This window comes from Mesocricetus auratus, unplaced genomic scaffold (genome assembly GCF_017639785.1).
Source record: "Mesocricetus auratus isolate SY011 unplaced genomic scaffold, BCM_Maur_2.0 Super-Scaffold_100008, whole genome shotgun sequence".
Lineage (NCBI taxonomy): Eukaryota > Metazoa > Chordata > Mammalia > Rodentia > Cricetidae > Mesocricetus > Mesocricetus auratus.
Window position 1 is genome coordinate 19,528,272 of NW_024429192.1, and position 17,911 is coordinate 19,546,182.

The window sequence follows — 17,911 nt, forward strand, 5'->3', positions numbered from 1 at the left end:
AATACCTTGCAAAAATATTCAGCACTCACCTTTATTATCAGCAATGGCTCTCTGTATTTGTAAATATAAACTAAAGATGATATAAAAAATGCTGATTCATTTACCGTTGAGTACAAGTTATGCCTGCTGGGTTTATAAAAATGGGATAGCTTTTATTTTTACAGCTTCCCATTCAGAACACTATTTCTACCAAGTCTAGTCAAGCCTCCAAATCCTGAGTTTAGGGAAGGCCAAGTACTGCCGAGTGTTTTGTAATAGAAAGAGGAGGAATGGAGTTTCTGCTCTAAACACATGCAAACAGGGCAAAACTAATTAGACACCATAGGTGTGTAAGGTGTGTATGTATCCTTGTTGTTGTTATTGTTTGTGTGCATGTGAACAATAATTACAGATGGGGATGTTGGGAAAGCATGGTGGGAATTGGAACAGGAGGAGGAGAGGAAATGACGTGAATATAGTATATTCATGTATGGAATTCTTAAACAAAAATTTTTAGGAGAAAAAGACAAAAAACTTCAAAGCTTAAAGCACATTTTTGACATTCTTTTTTTATTACTTTAATTTTAAATAGCTTGCTTCACAAGTCAATCCCAGTTCCCTCTCCCTCCCCTCCTCCCGCACCCCCCCCACCAACCCCTTCAGTCTCCCACCCTATCGCCACTTCCTTCCACATAGGGGATATCCAGAGTCTGTCATTTCACTCAGGGCAGGGTCCAGGCACTCCCCTAAGAGTCCAGGCTGAGAGAGTATCCCTCTTTGTGTTATGGACACACGAAGTCCATTTGTATGCCAGGGACAAACACTGATCTACTGCCCAGGGACTCATAGGTTGCCCAGGCCTCTTTTCTGACTCTCCCACTCAGGGGGTCCGGATCAGCCCCATGCTGGCCTCCCAGCTGTTGGTCTGGGGTCCAAGAGCTCCCCCCTTGTTCAGGACAGCTGTCTCTGCGGGTTTCACCAGCCCATTGTTTGCCCATTTGCTCATCACGCCTCTCTCTGTGTCACTGGGTTCCAGTGGTTCAAGTCAGTGTTTAGCTGTGGGTGTTTGCCTCTGCTTCCATCAGTCACTGGATGAAGGTTCTAGGATGGCATATAAGGTAATCGTCAAGTTCATTATCAGGAATGGGCATTTAGGGTAGTCTCTCCACTATTGCTTAGTTTGCCAGTTCCTGTCATCCTTGTAAATTGCTAGAGGTCCCACTGGTGCCAGATCTCTCTTCAAACTCATGACTCCTTCTATTATGGTATTTCTCATCCTGTTCTCCCCCTATTGAGCTGGGAAGAAGAGAGGGAGAGAAGAGGAGGAGAGAGTAGGTCATGGGGGAACAGGAAGGTTGAGTGTGTGTGGGGGTAAAACACATTTTTTAAATCACCCAGTCTTCTCTTTCAACTAAAACTAACTGTAGCTTTTCACTGCTGTCTTCAAAAATAACACTCTAAGTAAAGCTTCATTCAAAGGCCTTCATGTTTATTATTTTCCTGTGTGCTGTCCCCAGGTCAGATAAACATTTAACCCCCCTAATTACAGTGAGAACCCAAGGCAGTTCTCACTGTAATTAGAACCTTGAATGAGGTAGGTCCTAGTGATTTCAAAGATAAGATTCCAGTCCAATGTCAGGGAAGCATTGCTGGGATTAACACTGCAGAAACAGTTCAGATGGCAAGCAACAGGGGACTCTTTATATAGAACCAGACCTCTTGACTTCTTTTGTGGGTTATCCTGTTGCTCATTTCAAAAGGCCTACCAAACAGGTGTGGTCTGGCTATACTAGCTTCATGTGTGGTAAGAATGAATGTACTTCTTCAGAAACCTGCTTACTTTTTGGGTGCGTGCAGTCTTGTGATTGCACAGATACGTATCCTTTCCCAACGTGTTTGGTATGCATGACTAACCCAACACTGGTAGAAATGATTCTAAGTCCTGGTTTTATTTGAAGTTTTGGGGACTGAGAGATAAGCACAGGAAGATGAAGTCTCAAAGGCAGGCAAAGACTGACTTAGAAAAGCAGATGGCTTATCCAGTAGCATGAGCTCAGATAAAATCTGCCAGTGAGAAATGACGCAGAGATAGCGCTTAGGTAGCCAAAGCAGCTTCTTTTTTTTTACATCCTGTCATTTCAGTTCATGGCTCCTCACTGAACAATGTGTGCTAAGAAAAAAATCTGTAGGCTTGTTGTGTTGATTACGTGCAGTGACACAGCCAATCTGCAAAAGTTTGTGCCCATGAAGTATAAGGAGGGGAAAGAGTGGTTTCTGGATGTTTGAAAACACTGGCTGTTCTCCTACAATTCATAACCCTATCTTGTCCTATTTCCACCTGGAGGAAATAATCAGAAATGAATTTGAAGAAGGCAAACAAGTAGATGAGAAGGAAAGGTAGGGCTGTGACCAAAGTCACACTGCTCTAAAGGTCAAAGCTGTACCTTCTACATGTGCAATCCAGTAAATAAAAGTAGATAAACATTTTAACATGGGAACCTTCTTCTCCTTTATCAGTTTCCTAAAGGATAATATTCACAAGATAGAAAAACTAGAACAAGTATAGCTAAGCTGGAACTTAGTCTGCTATGCCTATGAGATTGTATGTTACAGTGTTTCCTGGTCTCTGAAAACAAAACACATCACATCATGTGACTTTGATTGTTGAACCTATAAAGAGGACAAACGTCAGAAATTATTTCCCTGCATAAGACGTTTTAGTATGTGGCACTTGAAAGTCAAGCAATGCTGAATATAAGCATATACACAGGGAGTCTACTTTCAGCAGACAAATAATAGAAAAATGCAGATTTGACTTATGTCACTTTCAACACACAACCCTGAGATTATTCTTATTTTAATCTTATGGTATAAAGTAGTGTTAGAATATACATGTCAAAAAGATGCATATTGTGTGTTAGGCTACTCTGACTGAAAGTTATTTATCTTCTATGAAACTGCTTTGCTTATGAAATAAAGAAGAATGGCTTCCATTTGTTGATAAGATGGTGAATTCTGATGATGCGGCACCATGGTGCTGCAGGCTTATTTTTATCTATCCTATTTTGTGAATCATATCTTCTACAACCATCCTAGAGATTAAATGCACAACCTTCATGTTCCTTGAATGATAAAGACCTTGAATATATGGTTATTTAAAAGTGTGACATTGTTTAATAAAACAAATGCATGTCACAGTCACAGGCTAAAAATAGCTCTTTGAAAAGAATGGGATGCACAAATTAGCCCCATTTTATGTAAGCATCTTTATTACTATCATTGAATAACACCAGATCATGCATGCCCTAATTTGGGGTTCCACTCTTAGGCTGAACTTTGGAGAGTTTTGGCTTTGCCAGTCATTTACTATAAAAATTAAGCAATCTGGGCATGTGTCTAAAGTTAAAAACGTGATAATTCAGGGAAGACCACAAGACCAATGTGAATCCTTAATATATGTGGAGTATTAAAGAGGATAGGAGACAGGATAAAGGTAGGGAACAAGAATCTATGATTTAGACATTTTTAAAATTTTCATTGTCTCTTAGGCCAGAAATAGATAGTATTGTTCTAACTTTGACCTTTATAATTTATAGTGGACTAGACACTACTTGGAGGGAGGCAAGATTCTTCACCAACTAGCTGATACAAGGGCAATGAGAGGTGTTCAAGCTTGTCACAGGTTTATTGCTGGACAATGGTGACTTTGGGGCTTAGTCCCAGCAAGATAATCAGGGGTATTTGGAATCCACTACCATGTTGCATTAAAACTGAGCAGAAAAAGGTCATTGGCTCTGTCACCTGGGAATGTAGATAAAGTGTGGGACAAAGGATAAAGGGGGGACTGTGAGTGAGTTCTTGAAGGGACAAAGAAAACAGGATATGTTTATTTTGTACATATAAGGGTCCCTGTGTTGATGACGGGGCTTTAAAATTGGTCTTTGCTTCTGGAGGAAATATTCCCACCAACTTGAGGAGGTGTGTGTGTGTGTATACATGTGTTGTGTTGCTGGAGGTGTTCTACATACAAAATCTTTAAAATCCCTTTGTCTTACTCAGAAATACTTCCTTAAAATAAAATAGCTAACTGCTGTTTATAGTATATTGTTTCCATTTCTTCTGCACAGTTTCTTTCAGTACATTTGGAATTACGTTGATGTGTCTTAAAATGTGTCTATCAAACTATGTACACCAGTCCTTGTGGTAAATGGGTGATGGAAATACCTTCCTTTCTTAGCACACAAGGCTAAATAAATTTTAAATTGTAAAATTATAGTAACAAATAAGAAATCTTCACAGGATTGGTATTCAGTAGATTTTAGATGCTTGTCAGTTCTGATTTCAGCGCCAAGTGAGGAGGAAGGGCGAAGGATGGGTTGTGTGCCAGGTTGTTGGCACAGGCTGTGGTCACAGCAGCTCCACATTGCTCTACCGTCCCCAGTTGTGCCTTCCTGCCTGCCCAAGTTGATGCAGGGCAAATGGGAGGGCCCTGTCAGTAGCTGGAATAAGAGCCGCCAGCAGGGGAGATCTGCAGTGATGGCAGACAGCCGTCCAGCAGTTGGTCCAGCAGTGTGCCTGTGTAAGCTGGAGTCTAGCCCCTGACATGTGTACCTGGGCTTTCTAACCCATCTGGAGCATGATCTGAATCAGGATACAAAAAAGATACACATTTTTAGAAAAGATACAATAATTGCTCACATAAACAAGTAGAGGAGACAGACATTTTACTGGTATTTGTTTACACATTGACACACACACACATACACACATCTTAGTGTATTTCTAATCAATGCTGCTTGTCTTTAGGATTTAATTTCTCCAGATTTATTTTTTGTTGTCACTACCTAAGATTTCATTTATGGTAAATAGCATATTCTATACAATAAAATTTAACTGCAATAACATTTTTTACCCTTTCTTCAGAGAGTAATTTCTAGTGAGAAGAACCTAGAGACTTTTCACAACAGTCATATAAAGACTACTGTAATGCCTGTGTGTGTGTGTGTGTGTGTGTGTGTGTGTGTGTGTGTATAACACTTTAGCACTTGCTTTTAAGCTACAGTGAGACTGATGTACCCTAGCCATGGCTTTGAAAGGATCACCTTGGACAAACAAGATGAAATCTTCTAACACATGTGCTTTCCTAATGATCCCAATCCTGTTTTCCATCGCTAGGAGTCTAACAAATGCTTACAGATACAGATATCGAGTGAGGATTCTAAGTGAAGAGACTTGCAAAAAGTGAGGAAGACTCTTTCCTGATGATATAAAGTGATGTGTCCTGTAGTCCCACCATACATGTTTGAGTTCTGCAATAGGGAGATGGGTGGTTTGGTATCTGCTCAACATTTAATTCATTAACATGATACCGACGTATATATGTGTGTGCAGAGTATAATATTTTGGTAAGCAATCATGCATAAAATAGAAAGTTTAAAATAGGAATAGGTTAAATATATAGTAGTTCAAATTCTAAGATTTTTTCCATTAAATTTACCACAAAAAAAGTGTTAGCTCAAATGCTAGGTCTAGTTACAACTTAAAATTAAACCAACTAATTTTGATTAAGACATACATTACAAAGCAAAGTATTTTTAAGACACTAAGAGCCTGATATTGGTCTCTGTATTGGTATGAACATATGTTCAAAGCCTTAAATGATATAGAGAATGTTTTTATTGATGCTGTGGCTGAATCCCTGACATGAGGAAACAAGGAAAGAAGGGGTTTCCGTATCATCGTTTCAGGGTACAGTCCATCCTGTTGGGGAAGTCTGGGCAGCAGGGGCATTGCCAACTTCTCACACTGCATACACAGTTAGGGAAAGACAAATGCCAGTGCTCAGCTCACTTTCTCACACTTATTCACTCCAGCATATGGAATAGTCTCACTCCCATCTAGGGAACATTCCCTCATCTCTTTCAATCCAATTTAGAAGCTACCTCACAAATATGCCAAGAGGCATGTGTCATGTTGATCCCACATCCTGTATAGCTGACCAAATTAAACATTATGAATGATAAAAAAGAAACAAAAACCCAACAATTCATATGTGGGTAATCTTATTTTTATAAAAATCATCATTTAAGGAAAGAAGATGTGAATTCCTGATATATTGATGAATGAAAAAAAATGCACCTCTAACCTCTTAGAATTTTATTTTCTTTTGTTCATTTACTATTTTTCTTGCTAAACCTGAGAACTAAGCTGGCATAAGAAATATCGATTGTAGATAATAAAGATGTCAGCATTTATTTAATATGTTTTATATGTCAAGGAGTATTTTCTAAGGAAATTAAGAATCCAACAGCTATAATTGAACTTTTTATACAGTCATTTTAAAAAGGGCAATAGACTAGTACTATAGCCAGGCCAAGGGTCTTGGCATGGACTAGTCAATGTGGTAGAGAAATGGCTTGGAAGGTACAGGTTCATGCAGAGGCTTACCTTGGCCTCAAGCTTGCCTCTAGTGAATTCCTCACAGGGGACCTTCCTCTCCATCAATGGGAAGAGGAAAGTCCTCTTGCATATGCTGCTGTCCAAGTACATCCAATTTCTAATAGTCAGCATGCAAAGTGACACATTTAGAGATGATGGGATCATAACTTCATCATTTATTTGAATTATAAAATTAATTTCCAAAGCCTGTTGCTAAATAATGTACCATAGTTGGTTTTTGTATCTTATTTGTTATTAGCAACATAGTCCACTATGACAACTCAAACAAGTGGAGTCATTTCTCAAGACCAGAGTCTCCCAGGCTGTGATTGAGAGAATGGCATCAGGGTGGTGAGGACCACAATTGTGCTTTCTGGTCCTGGCATTGAATGACTATGTCTTTCCCTGAAACAGTGCTCAGCACTGTGCAAGTGATAATTGCTGCAGATGTTGATGATTAGATTTCCTCCTGGTACACATGCCACTAGAGGGTGGCCAGAATGCTAGGCTGCAAGCATGGATTGGTGACTTCTATTCCATCTTCTCTCACCCCTAAGAAAAACAGTCACAAACAATTGCTTTTCCTTGAATGGGCTTCTTGTATTTTGTTTGTCATTCTAAAAATTAGGTTACTATAAAAAACAAAAACAACCAATGTTACTATATAATTTAAGGGCATACTTAAGATGTATTAGTTATTAAAGTTTCCTCCATAGTAAGGCCTTGAGATACAAAATACCAGCATGGTTATCTGTGGAATGGCTGGGTTCCAGGGTTAGGGACTCAAATGGGGTTCAAACATGAAGAGGTGGCTATCCTAAAATGTGTATGCATGTTCTTCCTCTCTGGTTACTGCACAGCCACAGAACAAAGGCAGAAAGCCAAGCAGAAACTTCATTTCTCTCGAGTTCATAGACTCCTCTGTGGTCACCTTAAGTTTTAACTTCACTATTGTAAATATTGTTTTGTTAGTGTAAAACCACTTTCCATCAATACATCCTTTGGCCAGCAATTTTCCTGTGACTCTCAGCTCACATTATTGATAGTTCAAGGGGTCACAGAAACAGATTTTTTTACAGTGTCAATTTTATTATTTCTCGTAACATGCTTATGATTATAAGTTTCGTTTTCTTTTTCCTTCTTAAAACTATACTTTTCATTTTACATGCTAATGCCAGTTTTCCTTCTTTCCCTTCCTCCTGCTCCTCCTTCCCCATCCACTCCTCAGTTCTCCCATTGGGAGTCAACAAAGTCTATCACATCTCTTTAAGGAAGGACCAAGGCCCTCCCTGCTATGGCTAGGCTGAGCAAGGTATCCCTCCATAGGGAATGGGCTCCAAAAAGCCAGTTCATGCACTAGGGATAAATCCTGGCCCCACTGCCAGTGGCCCCATAAACTGCCCAAGCCATACAATTGTTACCCACATTCAGAGGGCCTCGTTTGGTCCTGTGCAGGTTTCCCAGCTGTCAGTAAAGAGTCTGTGAGCTCCTGCTATCTCAGGTCAGCTGTTTCTTTGGTTTTCCCTATCATACACCTCCCTCTTTTCCACCAGACTCCAGGAGCTCAGCCCAAAGCTTAGCTGTGGGTCTCTGTATCTGCTTCCATCAGTCACTGGATGAAGGCTCTATGATGGCAATTAAGGTAGTCATCATTCTCATTACATGGGAAGGCCTGAATTGTCAGGCACCCTCTCCACTATTGCTAGGGGTCTTGGCTAGGGTTATCTTTGTGGATTCCTGGGAACTTATCTAGTGCCAGGAGAAACGGATATTTTTACATCTAAAGCAAACATGACAGTAAAGTTCAAATCTGGGAAATTTTGGGTTAAAAAACTTGGAAGGTCAAGCAAAAATAGGAAGTCCTTACTTTCTCTTCATAATTTGTGAGACTGGGAAACTGAGAAGGTCTTCCCAGGAAAAGGCTCTAGTTTTATGCCTTCAAAGTGTTCTTCACTTTTAATAAAATCGAGACTGCTTGTAGTTAATTAATTAAATGTCACAACTCCAATATAATTACTTTATGAATAATTATATTACCTGTCTTATTTTTTTAATCACCATGCCATTTTTCAATATGATGACAATCTTAAATCTATGATTTTTGATTCATGGACTTTATATCATTCTCTAAAAATTTTGGTAGGGAATAAATATTTTCTTAATATGGCAAATTTAATTTCATTGTGTGGCATATAGAATTTAATTGATGAAGTTTTTATTGTGGTTACTATGGAGTGTAGTAAGAAATACATGTCAATACTGTAGTCACTTATGGTCATGTTTAAAAAATGCTTAGTCTTTGGGAAAAAATCACAAAGCATTCTGTGGCTATTTTGAATAAAAATACTATTTTACCATATCCACAATCTAAAAATAAAATACAAAGTATAGTAGATATCTAGGAAATAAGCCGAAAATCCATCTAATATTTGAATATATCCATTTGATAATTATATAAGCATATGCTTTTATAAAACTAGAATAACACAGCATAGAAAAATGTGTTGTTTATTTCGTTGTTTTTTTAAGTATCAACAGAAATTTTTAAGTGTATAAATATGCACTCAGAAATTCTCCACGAAGTTCACAGTTTCGGCAGTAAAGAGTTTCTTACTACAATGTGTTATTTGCCTGGTTAGTTGATGATTGGACCACAGGACAGAGCTGATGTAGACTGTGGTATCAATTTCTAGGTAAGGCAGTTAGCATTGCTCCGTTTCACCAATACACGAGAGGTCTAAATGACTTAGAATGAAAATGTGAGTGTATTACTGTGAGTTTACTCTCTGTAGCCAAAAAGAAAATCCAAATAAATAAAACAACATCAACAACAACAATAGAAGGCCAAGACCTACATTTATAGCAACCCCTGACATTAGTATCAGGATGACAAGAACCAAGAAGAGATCTGGCCCTCTGCATCCAAAGCCAGGGTACTATGGAGCTGTCCCCTTCATAGTGCTGTGTGATGCTCTATCTTTTCTTTTTATAGTTACAGTTGAGGGGCTCCAGCTAATAACCTGCCTGAAATTATCACAGGCCTGGTGGGAAGCACCTGAGGAGAACAGGCATGTTTTCACTTCACGTGGAACCCATTAGCAAATCACTGCTGTTCTCTAAATTACCTTGCTGCTTAAGTCTCAGCCTGAGACACTACTTTGCCTCCTCATACAGATTGAAGATGGAAGGACTCTCACAGTAAAGAGCCTGTATTTAAAACAAAGCAATTCCTAGAATTCAGAGACCGTGAGACGGCATTTCTCAGATGGAAACAAAAAAAATGCTCTTTCACTGCTAAAAGAGAGCATATGTTCTGGGAAAGTCAGCTTTTCACTGACTGTGTGGTGACCATTTGCGGTGAATGTGTAGACGCCACTGATGATGAAGAAATGAAGCCTAATATTTATTTTTTTGAAAGAAAAAAATGGAGACAATTCTGGAAATCAGAGGCTCCTGTGACTAAGTTTTCTATCTTCAAAATTGCTCCACGAATTCTCCTCAACCTGAACAGGACACAGGGCTAGGGACAAACGAGTCTGACGATTCCAAGTTTTGCTTAGAATGTCATTCTGATCAGAAGTAGCTCAGGCTTTTCATCTTACATTGAGGTAAGAGGCCCACACGTAATCTGAGAAAACGTGGCTTTTGTTCCCCTGCGTGACTAAAGGGGTCATACTCAAATCCCTGCAAATGTGGCAGTGTGTGTACTGAAGAAATAGTCTGGCTTGCCTTCTCCAAAAGTGCCAGGATGATGGAACTGAACTTGTTCCTTTCTTTATGATAGCAATAAGATGAAAAGGCAGAGGCAACTCCTTAGAAAAGGATGCTTGAACTCGGCTGTCTGTCCATAAAAGGAGGGCTTGGAAACACAACTGACAGACCGACATCAAGTCCTCTTACTAAGTAAATCTCCTACAACTTATGGGTCTTTGCTAATAAACAGCAAATGCTTCAAGGCAGCTGCCTTTTATGATCAAACTATTAACACACTCAGGATTCAGAAGCCAGATAACAGAATAATTAAAAGGTGTAGCAAATATTTGTCAGGAGAATATTACTATTATATCATATTAATATTATATATCAGGAGTCATTTATTCAGGAGAATGAGGTAAATGTGGCATTGATCCTCCAGGAAAGGGCTAAAGGAAATGGTCTGTTCCATTTTGAAGATGAGTAGACTAGGAGGTGATTTTTAACATTTTTTATCAGGCTTTCTGTACAAGTACTTACCTTGTAACTATAGAATCAGAAAATACATTAAGCATTTTTTCAATGTATCTAATTGTGATGCATAACTACCAACATTCTGACATAAGAAAGGCAAGTCATTCAGCATATACAGGCATCCCTGAAATCACCAGGGCTTGGTTCTCATGCCTACCAGATGTTAGTGAGGACTTATTGCCTAGATGGCAGACATAAACCAACATTGACAAGAAGGAACCTAGACAATGTTCTTGAAACATAGAAGATGACGTGGGAGATGATGCCAGGTTCTTAGCATTATGTGAGTCAACTGAAAACATTTTGAATCTCTTCTATATTTTCTTTTAATCAGAATTGGATAAATGCAGGGCAATGTGATTAAGAATATAAAGCACAATTCTAACCTCAATTGTAAATCTACGGGGCTTGGTCATCCCAGTGAGGATGCGAACGCTGAAGAGTGAAGTAAGAGTCCCTGCTACTAGGTGAAAACAGAGGGTGAGCTAATGTCGTAATACAGCTAAGAGATGACAGCTAGAGATTCATTTTCTGTCTGAAGAACTTGACTCACAATGCATAGAAATACCTACCTCTGGTCTCAAAGAGCACAAAGAATCTTCACACTGACAGCGAGAAGCCTAATGACAAAGGATGCCTGAAAGGAGTCACAGGATACAAGGCTGCTTAGGTTCCTTAGAGAAACATTTTGTTCAAGTTCTGATATACTTCATTCTAAAAGATAGTACCTTTTTGTATATCAAAATGCTTTGGTAAATAAACCTTGAAACAAACTATTGTTATTTAGAACTAAAAGGTGCATAAGACAAATTAAATTTCATGAAGCAGTTCTGGGTAATTTGGAAATTTGTACTCAAAAAGTGCCTAGTTTTCTTATGTCTGTTTCTATGGTGAATGCAGATACAGGAAAATTTTGCATATTTCAAATAATGTTAGCTAAATTCCAAGTGCTTGAAGACCTGCTGTACATTTTCTCATCGTGAGTGTTCTTTTACCTATATATCCACATATTCATAATTCCAGAACTGTTGTTTGTCAAGATCACTGGGATTATACTTCAAACTACCGTTGACTTTTCTAATGCTCCTTTAAGGAATATTTGGACCAGGAATTTGTCATACTGTGGATACAATCTGTGTTCTTTGGCAACTTATTATTAATGTAAAAATGACAGTTCACATTGGTCTTTGCACATGTAGGCAGTTCACTTGAATAACACGAAAGTAAAAGGGAGCAGTCATGAGCAATTGCTGGTTCCCAAAAGTTTTAATATGGGAATTCACATACCTGTTTTTAAACAAATCAATCTGCATTTTATTCACAGGAGTGTCTTTTGAAATAAAGATTGGAATGGTTAAAATGGGATAATGTTTGCAAATGACAATCATATAAAGCTTGTCTTGACTCTCCCTAACCACCACACATTTTCCATTTATAGCCACCGAAGAGCAAGAAAATGAATCTGTGCCTTTGTCATTAAGACCAGACAACTTAAGTAAGTCACAGTTAGATGACTGCCCAAGGGACTCTGGCTGTTACATCTCATCAGGAAACTCAGATAATGGCAAAGAGGACCTGGAGTCAGACAATCTGCCTGACATGGTACAGAAGATTGCCATCACAGAACCCAGTGTCTGAACACACACTCATATCTCCAGGTCTGCAGCAGAATTCCATTCGAACTCTTCATCTGCTACGAGATCAAAAGGAAGTGTTCCAAATGCATCCCAGAGTACAGCATGTTCTAATATGAATGATTGCACATACAAATTTATATCTCTGAATTCCCAATGAGTGTGCATAAAATGTATATTTGTTAAGTACCATGTGTTAAAGTTCATCTGTCAAAAAAAAGAGTTCCTCTGTCTATACTAGAAAAAAGATACAATGCAAGATACCATGTCTATGAATGGTATATGATGTGCTTGCCTTTATTTCATAAGTGTACAAATATAGTCACAAATCTGTGTATTTATATATATATATTAATGAATACATTATTGAATACATTTCAGCTGAACTGATTTCCACAGGCAGCATAACACTCATTTTTTAAATTGCTGTAAGATATAGGCTGAGATTAGATACTTTGTTCTCATCAAAGGTGGAGTTTTTTGTTTATTTCTTCACTCTGTTACTTGATATGCAGATAGTTAACCATATACTTCCTGTTTTGATTTAATAAAAAATAATTGTAGAATGTTTTATTTTGTATGTAAGTATTTTTAATTTTCCTCAACCCTAATAATAATAAAACCATGTATATGCTGTATTTTCTGGACTAAAGTTACTTAAGGTATTTTAATATTATATTTTAGAGAATATTTTCATTAGGCCATGTACTTAGATAAGAAAGCATACCAATTCGAAAATCATCTCATAAACCAAGATCTATTTTACTGAACTCCTGAATGCTCCATATCTCAGCTTGACATGCCCAAACAGTTCATTCTTACTATCAAATTGTTTCTCCTATTTTCTTTCTACCTCACCATTTTCCCCCCAAAACCAAGAGCTGGTCACTGAAATGGAAAGTTTTCTTTGGTCTGCTTTTATCTTCCTCAAATTCACAAACGAGGATCCTACGTCTCCAAAGTCTTCTAATACTCATAACATCCCATCCATGCCCCCAAGGTGTGCTGCTATCACAGTTCAGACTCTTGTGTGGAATGTGGTAATGTCTTTCCAATAGATATCCCATCTTCAAATCCATCTTACATCGCCTCTAAGAAAAAGCTTCATGAGCCAAATAAAATCATTTTCCTTGCTTAAACATTTGATGGCCTCTCATTAACTTTAGCATGACGTGTAAATATGTGTAAGTTTTCTGTCAAGGACTTTGAACCTACCGTGGGGGTCATGTCTCTGACCTCAACTTGCAGTGCACAATCTACCCCCAGACTTCCAAATCCACTATTTCCTCTGTGACTCTCTTGTGTCAGGTCTTTTTTTCAGTGCCTAGCCTGATATTTGTAACACGAATATAAACCCAGAGACAGAGATGTTGGGGTTCAAGCTTCATGCTGAAGATCAGAAAAGAAAAGCAGCCAGCCACTAGCTCTTACTAAGGCTGAAATGGCGATCCTGCCTTCAGGAATTCTCAGACTACAATGCAGACTGCACTGCTCTCCACTAAGCCTCAGACTGCAATCTCTCAGTTTCTGTCTCCTCCCACCTTATATTCTAGCCATATGACTCCTGTCTCCACCTCCGGAGTCCTGGGATTAAAGGTGTGTATCACCACTGTTTGGCTCTATGGCTGTGGCTAGCTTTACATTTTTATCTCCAGTGGCTTTAATAAATCATATATATCACCACATTATTTCATCAGAATCATCCCTTTATTTTATCATCAAACTACCACAAAAAACCCATTCTGTGCTTTCTTCTTTGTGTTTTCAAGGCCCACTTATACATAGTTGGTTACAGAAATCCTCTGTTTATTCACACGATAGCTGTCTTTACACAAGAATGTGATCCCCTCATGAAAGAATTTATTTGTTTAGGCCTTTAACAGGAAAATCTAGCCCAGGAGGAACACTTAGAAAATATTTCCTAGAGTTTTTTGCTCATGGTGATTATTTCCAATAAGTCACTGTTACCAACCTACAATTAAACACCTTCAAATTATCTAAAAGTTTCTTTTTTTGTTTGTTTGTTTTGTTTTTGTTTTTCAAGACAGGACTTCTCTGTAGCTTTGGATCCTGTCCTGGAATTCTCTCTGTAGACCAGATTGGCCTTGAACTTACAGAAATCGGCCCTCTGCCTCCTGAGTGCTGGGAATAAAGGCATGAGCCACCACCGCCCAGTTATAGGTGTATAAAAAAGTTTTAAAGAAAATGTGGAGTTGGAAAGATGATTCAATGTTTAAAAGTACTTGCTCCTCAATCATGAGATCTAGAGATTGGACCCAACAGCCAAATGGGTGGCTCACAAACATTTGTAACCCCAGCTCCTAGGGACCAGAGTCTCTTCTGGCATCCATGAACACTCCCACACACATGTGGTCATAAAGTTTTACACACACACACACACACACACACACACACAATTAAAATCTTAAATAAGAGGCTTGGGTCTTTAGAGCAGTGACTGCTGTTTCAGAGAACCTGAGTTAATCCTAGCACTGGTCGGAACCAACAGTACTGGAGACTCAAGATCCAGGGGGCTCCACGTCCTCTTACCCCTGCCTGTAACTTCATTTCTATGAAGATTTCTCAACCCAGACATGTACAAACATGTAATTAAAATAATAAAAGTAAATCTTTAAAAAATGAAATAAAAGGTAATAAAGAAAACCCATGCAATGTTATTGTGAATGCTGAGGACAACACAGTAGCTCCAGTCTCTTTAAAAGACCTAATATCACCAGCAGTGCTATGTCAGGTAAGACGAACAGGGTTAACGCTAGTTCCTCCTCAGCAAAGTATGCCTTTTCCTGACTGTGGTTACTGCTCTTAGTAGATTAGTCTAGAAACTCTTTTTGGACACAGCACAGTTATATTGGCCTCAGCTTTTCTTTTAAACCATGTAACCCTACTCTAAGTTTGTTCAAGAGAGTGTCACATTTTTTATTGTAGTGCCAGGAAATTCTAGGTTGGGAAGTAACTGTAGAACCAACAAATAATAAAACAATGCTAATCTCCTACTGAGTTAAACTCACAATTTCTCACTCTTGAAATTTTTCATACCAGTTGAGGATTTGGGGACATCCTTTTGAAAAGAAGCTTTAAGGAGACAATAGCAAAGAAAGCCTGGGCTCTTCCTAAAGGAAGAAGACTGAGAAATAGAAAAACATGCCGCTTATGTGGCCAGCAGAAAGGGCTGGACATAGAGACCGCAATGATAAGGACATGTCTACAGAAATATGCCCTATCCAAGATGCTACTGCATTCCTTTACTTCCTAAGTCCCTGGACTTAAAGCATTCAAGCAAAAGAGGTCAAATCAACAGAGGGCAAGCAGATTCTCACTCATTGATCCTATACGGATCACCAAACAGAAAGAAGCAGGAAAGTAAGAGCTTTGCCAAAAGTCAGTGAGCTAAGGGAACTGTACCTTGTGCTGTTTTCTTCTAGGAGAGAGTTTGAGTCTGAGTCCTTTAAAAGCAGAAGAGGAGACGTTAGACAACCAAGGAGCTAGTATTTACAGGATAGTCTCATTGGATCTGTAGGTTTAAACCTGGCAAGGTGCCCAATCATATACATTATTTAGACCTGGTCAATAAGTCTTTTGGACCAGACATTGAGCTCTAGGAAGACAGTGGGATATACCTGTTGGAGCCAGTTGTTTTCAGATAGTTTAACATAGCTATAAAACCTTCCTAGCATGTGGTGATTATCTCATCACAAGGTGTTCCTATAATTGCAAATTTAGCTATGATAGTCGACAAGGTCAGAGAAATTTTAGCTCCACCAAATTTTCGAATATTAAAACAATATCCAATACATGGGATTTAATCTGTGTCATGAACATGTAAAGCAAGAACTAACTACCTGCATCTATCCTTCATTATTTATTAATTTATGTATTTATTCATCTATTAGATAAGGCACACTGGATCGTCCAGGGTGGCTTTAATATTTAATTCTCTTGCCACAGCCTCCTGAGTAGCTAGAATTACAGCTACCCATTAAATCCAGTTCAGTTTTTATGTCTTATTTATTTATTTACTTGCTAAATACAAAATTCAGAACATTTTACTTCTGGTTTTCCATTTATTGGTTAACTGATAAGTATGAATATTATCTTCAATTGCAAATATGTTACTAGTGACTTTTTTGTAGCTGATTATTAGGTTTCAGACAAGTTCCATTTCACTGAGGTTAGAGCCACCTGTCTTGCAACTTCCTGAGTGGGGCAAAAATTGATGACATTTAATGTTGAGAAATTTCCGCTTCAAGTCTCAGTTCTCAGAACTTATGGTGAAATGTTTGAGATGCTCCCTCATCTTACACACAAGTCCTACTCCACACTGCCACCAAAGGACTGCATAAATAATTAGCGCTCAGGTTTCAAACACTCTTGGTAAAGTGAGAAACCCTGCTAAATTTATGAGAAGGTTCAGAGATAAGTGAATAAAATCTAAATAGAGGTTAAATAACACTAGCAGTTTGTAACTTTGATAAGGTGTTTGAGCAGGGGGAATAAGAGAGAAGTCAGCCCAATTCTGTTCTGCCTCTATCTACCAACTCTGTTCTCTGAGATCTCTCTTGGATGTAGATCTGTAGACTAATGGTTTTGGAGATGAACTATCTGCTTTGGAGAACTATGGACTCCACTCAGGCATTTCTCATCAAAAATGATCTTTTTAACATAAAAATTATATAAATTACAGTATATTTATATGAGTCACTCAATCCAGTGCATGTAGTGTTTGTATAAAAGCCACTATGACTTTTAGACCCACAACTTAATTTTTCCCTACCCAGCTCTGGCTATTGGATGGAAGCAGTACTCATCCTGCGATCATACAGGTATGGACTAAGAGTGTTTTGAAAATCTTCAAACATAAATAGCCTGAGATCTACAGAACAACTGTGCTGGTCAGAAGCAATGAGGGAGAGTCAGCTGGCTGCACAGAGGGTAGATCAATGAGTTTTTACATAGCACATCATTTTTTGATGTGCTGAGAGTATAGAGTATAGAGTAGCTCTGTACTCTCAACACATGACACGAGAGCAATTATTTTTAATACTGAAATATTAAATATATAAATGATTGCATACTTTAATGAAATTTGGGATTGTTATTGCCATGAGTATTGGTTTCTCAGCTGACTGGTCTACAGGCAACAGAGAAGCCCTTAGAAGGCACCCTAGATGTAGGTATTTACATACATACAAAGGTTATATACACACATTATATATACATATATACACACATTTAGGTAGAAGATTGTCACAGGAAATCAAAGTGCTAACAGGTTACAAGGAATGCAAATATGCTATCTATTATGCCTCTTCTACATCTGCGTCATGAAAACCCCTCACATCTCCATTTCCAGCACTTAGTTTTGTTTGGTGTTGCATTTCACAAACTTATAAACCATAAGAGAAAATGAAAAAAAATGGCTTTAGTATATTCAGTGATGCTTTTGATCTCCTGGGATCCTAAGTGAGCCTAAGTGAAGAAAACTGTTTCCCCATAGGGGAGGAGAGGAATTGTGATGCATAGGCTAAGAGGATCATTTTCTCTTTCAGTTCTTGGGCACCAGACCAATGAAATGGGCAGGAACCCGTGCCATTTGCAGAGGAAAATAGGGCAAA

At 38.4% G+C, this 17,911-nt stretch overlaps 1 protein-coding gene and 1 long non-coding RNA gene across 5 annotated transcripts in view; one reads left to right on the forward strand and one right to left on the reverse strand.

The window, feature by feature from the left end:
* Samsn1 (SAM domain, SH3 domain and nuclear localization signals 1) overlaps positions 1-13,417 on the forward strand; it is a 56,610-nt gene extending 43,193 nt beyond the window's left edge. For both annotated transcript variants that reach the window (XM_021226087.2, XM_021226085.2), the window contains exon 8: positions 12,083-13,417. In XM_021226087.2, the coding sequence (XP_021081746.1) occupies positions 12,083-12,282 (200 nt within the window). In that variant the 3' untranslated portion in view covers positions 12,283-13,417. The remainder of the gene's footprint in view (positions 1-12,082) is intronic.
* Positions 3,227-17,911, reverse strand: part of LOC121141919 — a 46,781-nt gene continuing 32,096 nt past the window's right edge. For 2 of the 3 annotated variants that reach the window (XR_005878880.1, XR_005878881.1), the window contains 3 exons: positions 15,702-15,742; positions 11,217-11,281; positions 3,227-4,620 (listed from right to left, as the gene is read on the reverse strand). This is a non-coding gene — a long non-coding RNA (uncharacterized LOC121141919). The remainder of the gene's footprint in view (positions 4,621-11,216; positions 11,282-15,701; positions 15,743-17,911) is intronic. The other variant, XR_005878882.1, reaches the window with a different exon arrangement.